At 58.5% G+C, this 13865-nt stretch overlaps 2 protein-coding genes across 10 annotated transcripts; one reads left to right on the top strand and one right to left on the bottom strand.

Moving 5' to 3' along the window:
* The first annotated feature begins 1090 nt into the window (after positions 1 to 1090).
* On the top strand, positions 1091 to 11261 carry SGCA (sarcoglycan alpha). Of its 9 annotated transcripts, none has more exons than XR_013968195.1 (11): positions 1267 to 1328; positions 2448 to 2567; positions 2659 to 2813; positions 2977 to 3049; positions 3416 to 3614; positions 4014 to 4176; positions 5092 to 5300; positions 5507 to 5533; positions 8718 to 8761; positions 10570 to 10762; positions 11024 to 11217. XR_013968195.1 is itself a non-coding variant. In XM_080826975.1 (10 exons), exons 1-9 carry the CDS (start codon positions 1295 to 1297, stop codon positions 10748 to 10750), a joined length of 1161 nt encoding a protein of 386 aa, XP_080683101.1. In that variant the 5' UTR covers positions 1091 to 1294; the 3' UTR covers positions 10751 to 10762; positions 11024 to 11261. The 9 variants fall into 9 exon arrangements, 6 of the variants coding, with proteins under 6 accessions (XP_080683101.1, XP_080683103.1, XP_080683100.1 ...); XR_013968196.1 differs by having other exon boundaries at positions 8491 to 8761; XR_013968197.1 differs by having other exon boundaries at positions 1269 to 1328; positions 2944 to 3049.
* Positions 6245 to 6775, bottom strand: LOC308356536 (histone H1.9-like; the record flags this gene model as incomplete). Its single annotated transcript, XM_080825592.1, has 1 exon — positions 6245 to 6775. The coding sequence occupies one exon, from the start codon at positions 6773 to 6775 to the stop codon at positions 6245 to 6247; it is 531 nt and encodes a 176-aa protein (XP_080681718.1).
* Positions 11262 to 13865: the final 2604 nt, after the last annotated feature.

The raw sequence follows: 13865 nt of genomic DNA, 5'->3' as shown, positions 1-13865 counted from the left end.
GGGGGGTCACGAAGAGCTGGTGCCTCATTCTTCTCGTCTGAAAATGGGGATGAATGCCCTCCTGGGAACGGCTGCGGGGAGGGAAGGAGTTACCGTCCATCCGTGTATGTTAAGCCTGGTGCAGGGCGGCAGGTAGGGGTTAGCTGGCAGTACCCATCCAAGTACACACTCCGTGGGGCAGGTGTCTGTCCCCAACCCCCGCTCCGTCCACCCCACCCCCGCCAGCAGGGGCTGCTCTCTAAGCATGCGCTGAGTTCAGGAGGTTGTGGCCTCATCACAAGCACACCGAGAGGTGAGCACTATCCTGCCAGGTTGTAGTCGTGGGAACAGAGCTTAGAGAGGGCAAGTGAGTTTTCCAAGGTCACGTCTCCAGTGAGGGGTCAAGGTGAGATTCACGTCCAGCTGGCAGGTATCCAAGCCTGTGCCGGTTCCTCCACTCCCCCGGCTCTACCTGGCTAGTCCTGTCCAGGACTCTCTCTCTCTTCCCAGACTCGGGGTACATGCTGGGGGGCGTCTGCTCTGGGGATCAGGGCTGGGTGAATGGGCACCTTGCTGTTTGGCGTGCTATCCGCCCCACACCTGCTGGTTGTCAGGCCCTGTGCCAGGTCCAGGCATACGGAGATAAAAAGATTCTAGTCTCCCCCACCCCCTGCAGTGCTGTACCGGGGCCAAGCGGGCACCCAGCTGGGCCTAGCAGAGGAAGGCAGCGCAGAGAGCCTGCAGGGAGGAGAGGAGGCCTGTGTTGAGTCTTGCCAGCTGCGTGGCCGTTGGCTGGTCTGATGAGGGCAGGAAAGGAACTCCAAGCAGAGGGAACAGCTTGTGCAAAGGACTTAGTGGTGGAGGTGGTGGAGGGGGCAGCAGCAGATTGATGCTGGGCAGAAGCCTGGGGTAGTGTGTGTGTGTGTTTGGCAGGGGTGAGAGGCGGGGATTCTGGACAGGATGGCCAGGCCCAGGCAGGGTCTAAAAGCCACCAACAGCTGGGGCCTCGGGGCAAGGGGAGCCCTTAGTGTTTCCAGAGAGGACTGAGGTTTTCGGATTGGTGGTTTAGAGAATGTTCTCTGGCCACCACTGGGAGGGGATTCCTGGAGGGACAGTGTCCTGTGAGGAGAGTGTTCAATCCGGATTCAGTGCCTGCTTAGGTGGGGATGGGGAGGGACCCACTGACAGAAGCTGGGGCCAGCTGCTCTGGGACACCTCCCCCAGCGGCCCTCCCTCCCACTCTCCCTCCCTCCCTCTCTCCTCCCCCCTGCTCCTGTCTCTGTCACTCACAGGGGCCGGGCAGGCTGGGGCAGTCATGGCAGCCGCTCTAATCTGGATTCTTCTTGCGGGCAAGTTGGGGCGTTCTTCTGGGCGAGGCTCAGGACGAAGGGATGTCCGGGTGGAAAGAGGTGGAAAGACAGAGGTAGCTCAGGGGAGGGGTCTGGGGCCAGGGACCAGAAGGACCTTGGGGTACTCATGCTGTGTCCAGCGGGAGGTCCAGGGAAATGGGGCTGGGAGCAGGGCTCTGGGATGTGGGGGGCACAGAGAACTTCAGAGAGCTCTGAAGGGTTGGGCGTCCTAGGCTGAGGTGGGCCTGACCGCACAGGCCCGGAGTGTCGTTGGCCCTTTAATGGGCTGGCTGGTCGGCCTTCTTTCTAGGCCCAGGCTAAATTTGGCCTTGGGAGGGTGTGGGGGCCCGCTGGGGCAGGTCCTTTCCCTGGGGCTTAGGATCCCATTTGCTCAGCATTTATTGGCTTCTACTGTGGGCCCCTTCCCCCTTGTGTGTTAGGGGAGTTGGGAGGGAGTACCAGAATGGCCACCCACCTCCTTCAAAAGTTCCTTCCCTCTCCCCCTCCCCTCCAGCCTTCCAGATGCTCTGCGTTCTTTTTAAAAAATTTCTATTTATTTATTTATTTATTTATTTATTTATTTTTTGAGAGCGAGAGCAGGGAGAGCGACAAAGATGCACTTGTGGGGCAGTGGGGAGGGGCAGAGGAAGAGGAAGACAGAGAACCCTAAGCGGTCATTAGACACTTGATTTCAGTTCAGGTCGTGGTCTCAGGGTCTCGATCTCAAGACCCTGAGACCACAACCTGAACTGAAATCAAGTGTCCAATGCTTAACTTACTGAGCCTCCCAGGCGCCCCTGACACCCACATTCTTTAGGGTTCCTTCACAAGTGCCCGTAACCTGCATCCATCCCCCACACCCCTCTCAGCCAGACAGCAGCCCCTGCCCAGTGTGACCTCTCAAAGGGAGCCTAAAATGCGGACTGGGGGAGGGAATTCCCATGAATCCAAATTCAGGAAATGTCTGGGACTTGTCACTGATCCCGGTGTATGTGGCATAGCTAGGACCCCACCAACGTCCTTTCCTGGGAGACCCCGTCTCTTAGGGGCATGGGGAGCTTCTTCCCTGCCCAGGACTAAGGCTGATGTGTGTCTTTGGGGGATGTGGGGTCCCCACAGTTCTCCTGGCAGGGCTGGGGGATGCCGAGGCCCCACAGACCACCTTGCAGCCTCTTGTGGGCCGCGTCTTCGTGCATACCCTGGACCAGGAAGCTGTCCTGCGTCATCCCGAGCACATTGGTGAGAGGGGCTTGGAGGGCATTGGTGGGCTGGCCAGGCCCGGCCAGGGGCCGGTGAAGGCTCCTGTCACTTCTCTCCTCCCTTCCACCAGATGTCCCCCCCACCACCCCTGTCACCTACCACGCCCACCTCCAGGGACACCCAGACCTGCCCCGGTGGCTCCGCTACACCCAGCGCAGCCCCCGCCAGCCTGGCTTCCTCTACGGCACCCCCACCCCTGAAGATCGTGGGCGCCAGGTTATCGAGGTACCGGCAAGGACCCCCAATGGCTGTGCCCCCTGTGGACATCTGTGCATGTTCATTTACATAATTTAGATGCCCTAATTTGAGGGTGTCTCAGTCCCCCCCACGTTTCCTCCCTCGCCCCCTCCCTCAGCCCTTTTCTGCATCCCCCACCCCCCTGCCCCAGGTCACAGCCTACAATCGGGACAGCTTTGACACCACCTGGCAGAGGCTGGTGCTGTTGATTGGGGATCCTGAAGGTACTGTCAGCCCTGCCGAACCCCTGCCCCACCTCCACCCTGCCAATGCCAGTCTTGGTGGGGGTTCCTTTGGAAGGAGGGATGGGGGTGCAAAGACACTTGAGAGCAGTAGGAGCAGGGGTTCCTGGAAGGGCTCCAGAGCTGTCTTCTCAGCCGTTCTGCCCATGGTCTGTGGGGCCTTGGGGAGTTGCTGAGGCTGTGGGAAGGGCATTTGAGGCCTGTGAAGGATGGGAAGTTAGGGAGGAAGGGAGGAGTCTGATGGGGCATGGGGAGGAGCTTGAGTGGGGAGGGCTGGGGAGAGTCTGTGCAGGGACTCCTGGGGGGGGGGAGGGCATGCAGCTTCAAGTGCCAATCTGGTCTTTGCAGGCCCCCTGCTGCCATACCAAGCTGAGTTCCTCGTGTGCAGCCACGATGTGGAGGAGGTGCTGCCCTCAGCGCCTGCCAGTCGCTTCCTCACAGCCTTGGGAGGGCTCTGGGAGCCCGGGGAGCTCCAGCTACTCAACATTACCTCCGCCTTGGACCGTGGGGGCCGCGTGCCCCTTCCCATTGAGGGTCGCAAGGAAGGGTAAGTGTGCAACCCAGGAGGACTCCCTGGAGGAGGTAGCGACAGCTGGCCTTCCGGAGGGGTGGGCGTGGAGCACCATCGTGCACCTTCATACACCCACATGTATCTCCCAGTTTCACATCACCATCCGCTTCCCTCCAGCCACACCCCTTCATCTTCTTGCCCTTCCTGGGCCCAAATCCTAATTACCCTGAACTCTAGACTCCCTGATAGCCCACGAGAACATAAAAGGCCCAGCTATCAAAAGACATTCCTGGGAGTATAAGGCCCCCCAGAAGAATAGGGTGCTCTGTGTGCTCTCGCCATAACCCAGGTCTCAAGGTGGTCCTGCAACCCCAAATCTCCAGTGTCCAGCGTCCCCCCCCCCAAATGCTAACTGTGGCTTCTGTCCGGGCCCAGGGTTTACATCAAGGTGGGCTCTACCTCACCCTTCTCCACTTGCCTGAAGATGGTGGCATCTCCAGACAGCCATGCTCGCTGTGCCCAGGGTCAGCCTCCACTTCTGTCCTGCTATGACACCTTGGCGCCTCACTTCCGCGTTGACTGGTGCAATGTGTCCCTGGTGAGGAGGGACCCTGGCTCCAGAGGTGGGAATGGGGCATGACCCCCATCACAGTCTCCTCCCTAGCCCAGTTTCCACCCCATCTCTCTGTTTCTGTTTCTTTCTGTGATTACACACACACACCACACACACACACACACACACACACACACCCTCTCTGAAGTTCCACCTCATCCCACAAGAGGGCGACAGAGTCCATAATCCAGAAAAGCGATCCTGGGGTCCAGAAGTCTCCTATGCGCCCAACCCGACAGCTAGAACAATCACTCCAATAGGGCAGTTCCAAAAACCCTTTCCCCACTAGGGGACTCTTTGGGACATCTCTGTCTGCTTCCTTCTAAGATGTCACCTAGCAAATCTGCCTGCAATAAGGAACAGATAGCTCTACCCCAAGTTCTAAACCAAAGATACTCACCACTGCTCTTGGGGATACTGAGCACAATTACCTGGGGTCTGTAGAGACCCCGACTCCCCGGCTGGGAACCCCTGGAATACTCTGTTCCTGTAAATTGACCCACAGTGAGGCAAGGGCTGATCCTCAACAATGTCCCTGAACACGTGCTGTGTGCTGGGCTCTAGCCAATCAACATGCTTTACCCTCGCCCCCACCCCAGAGACAGGGGCCACCATCAGCATTCTGCCTTTCCAGGTGAGGGAAAGGAGGCACCTGGAGGGAAGTCACCCAGCACAGCCCTTGTTGGAATCAGGATTCAAACCCAGGCAGTCCGGCCCCGGAGATGTGCCTTAACCATTGTACGGACCTGCCTCTCCTCGCCCTTCTCTCCGGGTTCCTAGTCCAAGCTCACCCAAGCAGGGGGAGACAGGCAGGAGGAAACCCTGTGGTTGTGCCCCACCCCCCGGCGGTCTCTGTGTCCAGCCGACGGCTCCTCGGTGAGCCCTGGGCTCTCTGAGCAGGTGGATAAGTCAGTGCCAGAGCCCGCCGATGAGGTGCCCACCCCAGGTGATGGGATCCTGGAGCATGACCCGTTCTTCTGTCCACCGACGGAGGCCACGGCCCGAGACTTCCTCACCGACGCCCTGGTCACCCTCCTGGTGCCCCTGCTGGTGGCTTTGCTGCTCACTGCGCTGCTGGCTTACGTCATGTGCTGCCGGCGGGAGGGACAGTGAGTGCGGGGGACAGAGGGCAGGGAGGGCACTGTGGCTCATCCCCATGGGGCTCCTTGTGGCCGCTGTGCTGCCTGGGGACACAGATCCCTCAGGGAGGGGGTCCTCAGCCAGGAAGTGGATGGGGACCTCTTGCCTCACCTGGCACCAGGAGAGGGGGGGTGTTGTGGGTAATAGCTAATCTCCCTCCCTTGGCTTCCCACAGGCTGAAGAGAGACCTGGCCACCTCAGAGTGAGTAGGGGAAAGCTGGGGGACTGGGTGGGAGCACCCCTAGACTGCCAAGCTAGACCCTACCCCCGACCTCTATGAGCAGCACACATTACTCTGGGCTGATGGGGGCCACACCTGGCCTCTGAGCTCCAGGTCTCGGCTGGCTGGTTGCTGGCCTGACCTCTCCTGGCCCGGTCTTCTCATTTTCTGGGTCTCCGTGGAGGACTCTAACCTGGGTTGGGGCACAGGAGGGGACCCCTGCCAAGTGTGCAGGCCTGTGGCCACCCTGGGGGAAAGGGTTCGAGAAGCCACTGAAGAGGCTGTGTGCACACACAGACACACACACGCACACACACGCACACACGTACACTTCCCCAAGTCACACAGTAGGTATGGTTCCAGGTGGTTTCTGCCACACCATCAGCGTGAGGCTCTTGGGCCCCGGGTTCCTCCACCGGCCAGATGACGGGATCATTGAACTAGCCAATGTCTGTGGGTGCTCCCAATTCCTCCAGCCCTGACCCCAAATCCATCCCACTCTTCCCTTGCTCAGGTTTGCACCCCCTGACGGCCTTACCCCCCTCGTCTGTCCCCAGCCTCCTCCCACTCTCACTCCCTTGAGCCCCAAAGATTCCAGGAGGCAGGTGTGAAATAAGTTAGGCTCCTTTTATTTCCACTGCACTGAGCCTGTGGCGGGCCTGGCACCCCTGCCTTCTCGCCTCGCCTGCCTCATTAATTCCGGCGGCCTCTGGCCACCCTGCGGCCCTCCTTGCGTAGCCGCTTGTGCCCTCTTTGAGAGCCCATTAGCAACTGGCGCTGCCCAGGCCGGCGCTGCCCAGACCGGCGCTGCCCAGACCGGCGCTGTCTCTGGCCCCTGAGCTTGAACTTGGAGGCAAACTTCTTGCCCATGCGGAAGGAGCCCGAGGCCCCCTTGCCGGTCACCTGCTTGAGAATGCCCTTGTCCACCAGCCCCTTGAGCACTCGCTTGAAGCGCCAGGCGTTCCGGGTCATGTTGTAGCCCATGGTGGCGACCGCCTTCTTCAGGGTGGCTAGACTCACGCGGTTGTGCATGCCCTTGTCCGCCACCACCCCCAGGATCACCTTGGATATGCTGAGCTTCCGTCGGGTTTTGGGGCTGGCGCGGCGCCCAGTCACATTCTTGCTGGGGGCCCCAGAGGCGCTGGCCTGCCGGCCTACCCCCTGCGGTGGGTTCGAGGCCGCCAAGGGTGCAGATGGGGGTGGCGCCGAAGTGTCTTTCTGCATCTCTCCCTGGAGCGGGTGAAGGGAACTAGGGGCGAGGACCTCCAGGGTGGCGGCTGGACGTCTCCACTGGGTTGCTCTTCGGTGGGTGAGGCGAGTCTCTGGTCCTGGGTCCCTCAGAGGCTCCCGCGGAGGGATCCAGCCCCAGCCTCCCCTTGGGTGGCCAGAAGTAGGACCAAGGATGATCACCCACGGCTGGCCTCCGCAGACTTGTGCCTCAGGTGCAGGGGGTGGCAAGGATTACCTCTGTGGTGACCTCAGGGGGACATTGTGAGGTCACCAGAATCCTGTGAGGGTCACAGTGGTCCCATTGTTCTTTCCTGGGAGGTGCCCAGATAGTGTGGGCATCTGACAAGCCAGGGACCCTGGGAAGGAGGGTGGAGGCCAGGGGGGTGGATGGCTGGAGTCATGTGGTGTGTCAGGTGTGTACATTTAGAAATGTATGCATCAGAACAAGCAGATTTCAGGATGCTTAGACACCCCAGTTTTTTTTTTTTTTAAGATTTTTTTTTTTTTTTTTGAGAGAGAGAGAGAGACTGAGAGTAAGCGGTGGTGGGGAGGGAAGAAGAGAGAAGGACAAGCTGACTCTGCCCCGAGCAGGTAGCCTGACATGGGGCTCTGTCTCAGGACCCCAAAATCATGACCTGAGCTGAAATTGAGGGTTGGACCCTTAGCTGACTGAGCCACCCAGGCGCCCCATGAGACCTCAGTTTTAAACCCACCGTTTTGACGCCCCCATGTCAACCCATTAGGTTGAGGAATACGAACATTTTTAGCATCAGAATTATACCCACATTTCTGAATCGTTATGGGAAAATATTTTCCAGAGTGAGCAAACTGTCATGCCTTGCTCTACCCAGGTCAGTTTGATTCCTTGGTCAGTTTGATCAGAAAGCCATGGAAAAACTCTGCTTTGCTTTTTTTTTTTTTTTCCTATTTTCATTTTTATTTGATAGAATTTTTTTCCCATTCGGAATGAGTGATTTTCCATGTCCGTTTTTCAAGGAACATTTTATTCCTCAATTTTTTTGGCCCGTGCCAAATTTGATCAATTATACCTTCTGCTATTGTGGAAATTCTCTTCTGACTGGTGATTTCGAGCACGGCCCGTTCTGCTGGCTGGGTTCTGGAGCTCGGAAGCGCTCAGGAAAATCTGTTTCCTCCATCAATGTTGAGTCCATCAGCGGGCTTACCGTGTGCCCTATCAGCCCCTGTTGGTTTGGATTTTGAGTTGATTTATTGCTACAAATTCCTTTTTTTTTTTTCTTGTTCAATGTCTACCATTTATACAATTATCCACAAATTGTGATTCTGTGGCCTGTATCAGAGTTTGCTGGCCAGAAAGTCCCCCTGCCTGACCCTCTTCTGTGGTCTGTGTGTCAGAGACGGGGCTCCAGGGCTGTGTGTGGGGGGGGGGAGTGTGTGTGTGTGTGTGTGTGTGTGTGTGTGTAGGAATGCCTGCCTATTTGTTCATCTGCCCAAGTGCTGATGTGGAAGGGCTGTGGGAGAAGGCAGCAGTGGCTTCGGCTCCTGCTCTGGAAAAACATCCCCAGAGCATTTTCCACCTGTGTGTGTCGCCAGAGTAATGAGACCCAGATGCAGGGCCGAGGGCGGGGAGGGGGCCCCCTAACTAAGGCCCTTCCCTGGCCAGGGCATTACCTGCCTGGCTGTCTCTGGCCTGAAGCAGCCCCGTGCTTCCCGGTTCCTTTCTCCCTCAGCCTCCCCTTGCCTGGGAATGGAAAATTGCATTTTGGACTACTCTGCTTGCCAAATTCCAGACTCAAGAGCTCATCTTGATCCTCCCCTGGCCTTAGAGGGGGACTCCACCTCCTCCCGCCAACCAGACAGGACTTGGGCCTGCCCCCCTCCCTCCCTGCCCCGAGGAGCAGAGCGGGGCCGATTCAGCCTGAAGCTAGAAAGTCTGACCTGGCGTCTAATCTCCCAGGCTCGAGCTGGTGTTGGTGTCCGCTACCTGAGACTCAGACAGGGGTGAGGATCATTGCCCCTCCCTCATTTGATCAGTAAGCCAGAGGCGAGTAGGGTAGCTTCCCTCTGCCTAGGGTCCCCACTCCTTTAAGGAAACTTAATTCTTTTTTTTTTTCTAAGACTTTATTTATTTGAGAGAGAGAGAACACAAGCAGCCCGGGGCAGTGGGAGAAGCAGGCTCCCCGCAGAGCAAGGAGCCCCACGTGGGGGTCGATCCCAGGTTCAATCGATCATGACTTGAGCTGAAGTCAGACACTTAACTGACTGAGCCACCCAGGCTCCCTTTTTTTTTTTTTAGACTTTATTTTGAGAGTTGGTGGGGGGAGGGGCAGAGGGAGAGAAGCAGACTCCTGGCTGAGTGTGGAGCCCCACTTGGGATTCGATCTCAGGACCCTCAGATCATGAACTTGGTCGAAATCAAGAGTTGGATGCTCAACTGACTGAGCCACACAGGCGTCCCAAGGAAACTAATTCTTATTGTTTGTAATGAAGAGTCCCTGCTGTTTGTCTCACCTGGGAAAGTATGTCCCGGTTGGACCCACAAATGTGGGTGGGTTTGTGTAAAGGGGCTTGGAAGAACATCCCTTTACTGGAGGCCAAGTACATCAGTGCGCTTCCTATAATAAAACAACACTGATGATAACGATGGCCGCATCAGGTTCCCTGTAAACTTAGCTACCCCTGTGATGCTAACCAGGAGACATCGAAGTGTGTTTCCTGTATTAACTCATTCGATCTGTACCCGAACTTCGTTACAATGGAGGAAACAGTGGCACGGAGAAGTTAAGTGACTTGCATAAGTTCACATAGGCAGTGAGTAGCAGAACTCACACTCAGACCCAAAGCAAGTCCTTGTGCTTGGTTTCACCGTGCTACCCTCCTCCTCAGAATGAACGGAAGCTTGCCCCAGACAGCAGAAAGCAAGCTTGTGAGGATCTCAAATGAGAATGCTGCTGAGCTTTCTGAGAAGAAAGAAGAAAGTCTTCTAGAAAGACTAGAGCTCAGAAAGGACTTCCTGACTGCCCTGGGGATTTCAGGCCCACGGAGGGCGGAGCCCAGGGCTGGCCTCAGGGAGCTGTGGTCTGGGAGAAAGCCAGAGAGCAGACAGTCAGTGTCCAGAGCCGGTCCTGGGGCCCGGTGGGAGAGGTCCAGGTACAAAGGCCAGGGACGCTAGAAGGGAAGAGCCGGAAGAGGAGATTGTGGAGGTCTGGCTGGAAATAGCAGGAGCCGAAGTGGGAGGTGGGAAGAAATGGAGGGGGGACGTTTGCTAGACTCCGAGGAGGATGAGACAGGGAAGACTGGATGGTCAATGGCAGGAGAGAGTATTAGTGGAGGAAACTGAATGCTAGAAGGGACCTAGACGGTCATGGGAATGTATGTCCAGCAAATGGTGACCTCCTCAAATACAGATCCACTGTGGGTATCATGTCGAGCATCTCGGGAGCTCTTAGAATGCACCAGGTGCTTTTCTAAACATTTCTCTCACTTAATTCCCACCACAGTGCTAGGAAGTAGGTTCTAGTATTATGCCCATTTTATGGTTGAGGACACTGAGGCACAGCGTGGTTCAGCACCTTGCTAGGGACACACAGCTTTGAATCCAGGCTGTCTGCTCCCACAGCCTATGCCTCGGTCACTGGACACTGAGCTGGCACCAAAGACCCTCCTGTTTGTCCTCCCCCTACGCATCCCAGCAGGTGGAGGACTGCAGCGTGTCTCAGATGCAGGGGTACCGGGAGCCTGCGGGGCGGGGGTGGGGTGTGAGCGGTCGACACCCAGAGCTGATGACTCTGCCGGCCCTGTGCCCCCAGCATCCAGATGGTCCACCACTGCACCATCCGCGGGAACACAGAGGAGCTGCGGCAGATGGCATCTAGCCGGGAGGTGCCCCGACCACTGTCCACGCTGCCCATGTTCAACGTGCGCACCGGCGAGCGGCTGCCTCCGCAAGTGGACAGCGCCCAGGTGCCCCTCATCCTGGACCAGCACTGAGGGCGCAGCCAGGTGGGCCCGGTGGGGCCACGCCAGCCTCATTTCTGGGGACAAGGTGGCTTCTGACTCGTGGCTGGGGCAGATAGTGGTGGGCGGGGAAGTCAAGGGACGGGGCACACAGCCTTGCCTGGTCCTCTGAAGGAGCTGGGGGGGGGGTGGTGCTCAGCAGGGCCGGGGCTATGCCCCCCAGGGCTCAACACTCGGGGTTGCAGGGCTGGGCTGGGGAGGCAGGAGCCCCATCATAGTCCCTCAGCCCTCCCTCTGCTGTTCCAGTTCCAGACCCAGCCTCCTCCTCCTCCTCTCTCCCCACCACGCATGGAACCTCGGACCCACAGCCACATCCTTCCTGGGGATTCCGGCTCCTGGCCCGAGGGACCCCAGGCTTGGAACAAGCAGAGAAATGGCAGCGGGGGAGGTGAGGGTGTCTGGGGTCAGGACTCCCGGAATAAATAGTTGCTGCTCTCCTCACCCGTGGCTGCGAGCTCCTCCTTCTCAGCAGCCTTCCACCAGCACTTGCTTCCTCAGTTTCCTTTTCTGCTCTGGGAGCTCTCAGAGTCAGCCAGGGGCTGCCAGCCTGCCCTTCAGACTCTAGGCATTTTGCTGTTTTCTCAGCTTCTCTGGAAGAAAGATGGAAGGATCTGATCTGTGGCCCCGGTCTTAGTCTTTGGACAGAACCTGACCACGGGCATTAGTGGGTCATCAGCCCTACTTTACAGAGGAGGAAACCAAGGCCCAGGGAGAGAAGGCAACTTACCCAAGGTCATGGAGCAAGCAAGGGGCAGAGTTTGGATTAGAACTTGGTATGTCCATCTCCACGCTGCCTTGTGGAGGGCTGAAGGGTTCTGGAAGCAAAAGGTCCAGGCTCTTATCTGTCTGGACCCCCTAGAGGAAGAGCCCCTTTGTAACTCATGCTTCGAGGAAGCCTATCCTGTATATGGAGAGAGCGGTTGGGATACGGGACCCTGAATGCCTGAGCTCAATGACCCAGTGGGCTTCTCCAGGGGCTGGGCAGAAGTCAGGGGACACGGCGTGACCTGGCGCCCTTGTTGAGCAGAGTGTCACCAGCCTGGCCCTGGAGAGCTCAGCTGGCTAGGAAGAGGCCGGAGCTGCTTTATCCCAGATGGCTCCAACCACGCCAGACCAGCTGGGCCCCCGCCCACTACCGCCCTGAGGCCACACCTGGTCTCACGTCTGACCACTGCCTTGGGAGGCCAAGCCAGAGATCAGGCCCAAGAGGGGACCCAGATAAAGGAGGGGCGGCAGAGGAGCAGGGACTTACGGCCTAGGTATCAGGCCCCTGGATCTGGGTGGCAACTCCAAGAAAATCCAAACATCCTCCATGGTGACCTTGAAATCCCTTTTTGAGTTTGACCCACCAGGCCTGGGATCCACCCACTGCCCTGGGATGTGGGTGGATCCCTCTCCCTCCCCACAGGGGGCAGTGGGCGGTGGAGGGGGGTGCCACACAAGGCCCCAGGTTTGGGGCTGATGAGGAGGGCCAACCCCATGGTGGTGCCTCCAGGGCCAAGGGCCCCTGAGGATGGCTAAGTTTCTGAATACTGTGTCCAGGTGTTCCAAAATGTACTGGCAAGGGGGTGGCAAGTGCCCCCTGGGACCCCTTCCCTTTATCTCATTCCCCCGAATCCCTATCTTCCAGTCCGGAATCCGTCCACTTCTCACGGCCTCCACTCTGATCCTGGTGCAGCCCCTGGATCTGGCCCCTGGGCCCCTGCAACAGCCTCCCCGTGGAGCCCCGTCCCTTCTGCCCCTCCAGCCTCGGCTCCAGCAGGAGCCAGGCCCACCCTTTCAGAAGAAAGATCAGGGGATCGCGTCCCCCAGCTTTTGATTCTCCAACGCCTTCTGGTCACACTAAGAGTAAGATCCGCACTCTTGACCGGGCGTGCTGGCTCTGCTCAGCCCTCTGAGCTCATTTCTACCATTCACACGGCACTGCAGACATTCTGCCTCATAGCCCGCTCCTGTTTCAGGGCATTTGCCCCCGTCCTTCCCTCTGCCGGGATCCCCCACCTCCTCCCCAGCCATCCACCCAACTCCCCCCCTCACTGCCATTTTGGTCTTTGTCCAAGAGGCAGCCCCTCAGAGGGCCCCCACCAGCCCACCTGCTTCCAGGGCCCCCGCACCCCTTTCGTGCCCTGTTCCAGGCTGGCTTCCCACCCTAGATAGGAGCTCCAAAAGGGCAAGGTTCTAGGGACCCCTCTGCGGAGGTGGGCAGTGCCTGTGCACAGTGGGTGCTCGGGAAAGATGTCCTGAAGGGGTGCCCAGGTCTGGGTGTGCTCAGAGCTCTTAAGGAAGCTGCTCCTCTTCTCTGGGCCATGGGTGTGGGCAAGGCCAACGCTAGCACTTCTACCATTACATTCACGTTGCCCTGGGCATCCCATACCCCCTAGTTAGTTAGTTAGTTAGTTGTCCCATAAGCATCTGCGGAGACGGGCAGAAGCTCAGTGCTGGCACAGGGGAGGTGCTCGGTAGACGTTTTGGACTGAGTGCCTGTTGGGGTGGCCACCCCCCACCCACATGGGGCCTCTAACGGGACTGTGTCTCTGTCTCTTCATTTCCTCCTTTGCCTCGAGGCCCCTCATCTGGCCGAAACCTGGAGACCTGGAGTTGCACGGAGTCGGCCTGTGCTGGAGGCTCTGAGCCACCAGCCTGCTCTCCGGGGTGCCCCTCCTCCATCCCTGCCCCCTTGAGGAAGGGGCTGCCCTCTCCTGGTCTCTGCGCTTCTGCTCCTGCCCCAGGCAGCCAGGGCTGGGAGTCTTCCCGGCCCCTCGTTTCCCTCCATTGCCCAGCTTTGCCTTGAGATCTTGGCTCCAAGGAGCACACGGGAGCCTGGCTGCCGGCCTGGGAGGAAGTGGCCCAGACAAGTAGCTGGAAGGATGGCGTGACTGCGGAGGACGCCGAGCCGTGCCTGGGCACACATGCGCGTGCACCCGAGAGGCCCCTGGCAGTGCGCGAGAAAGGCACAGCTGTACTCAGCACCTCTGTCCTCCCCGAGGGGCGAGGTCCCCCCGCAGTCACACCCAACCCTCCACAGTCACGGAAGACCAGCCACCGTGGCCCCCCAGCCCCCACCGCCCTGAGATGCGGCCCCTCGTCC

This window comes from Martes martes (assembly GCF_963455335.1).
Source record: "Martes martes genome assembly, chromosome: 16".
Lineage (NCBI taxonomy): Eukaryota > Metazoa > Chordata > Mammalia > Carnivora > Mustelidae > Martes > Martes martes.
This window is presented reverse-complemented; position numbering and strand designations above follow the sequence as displayed.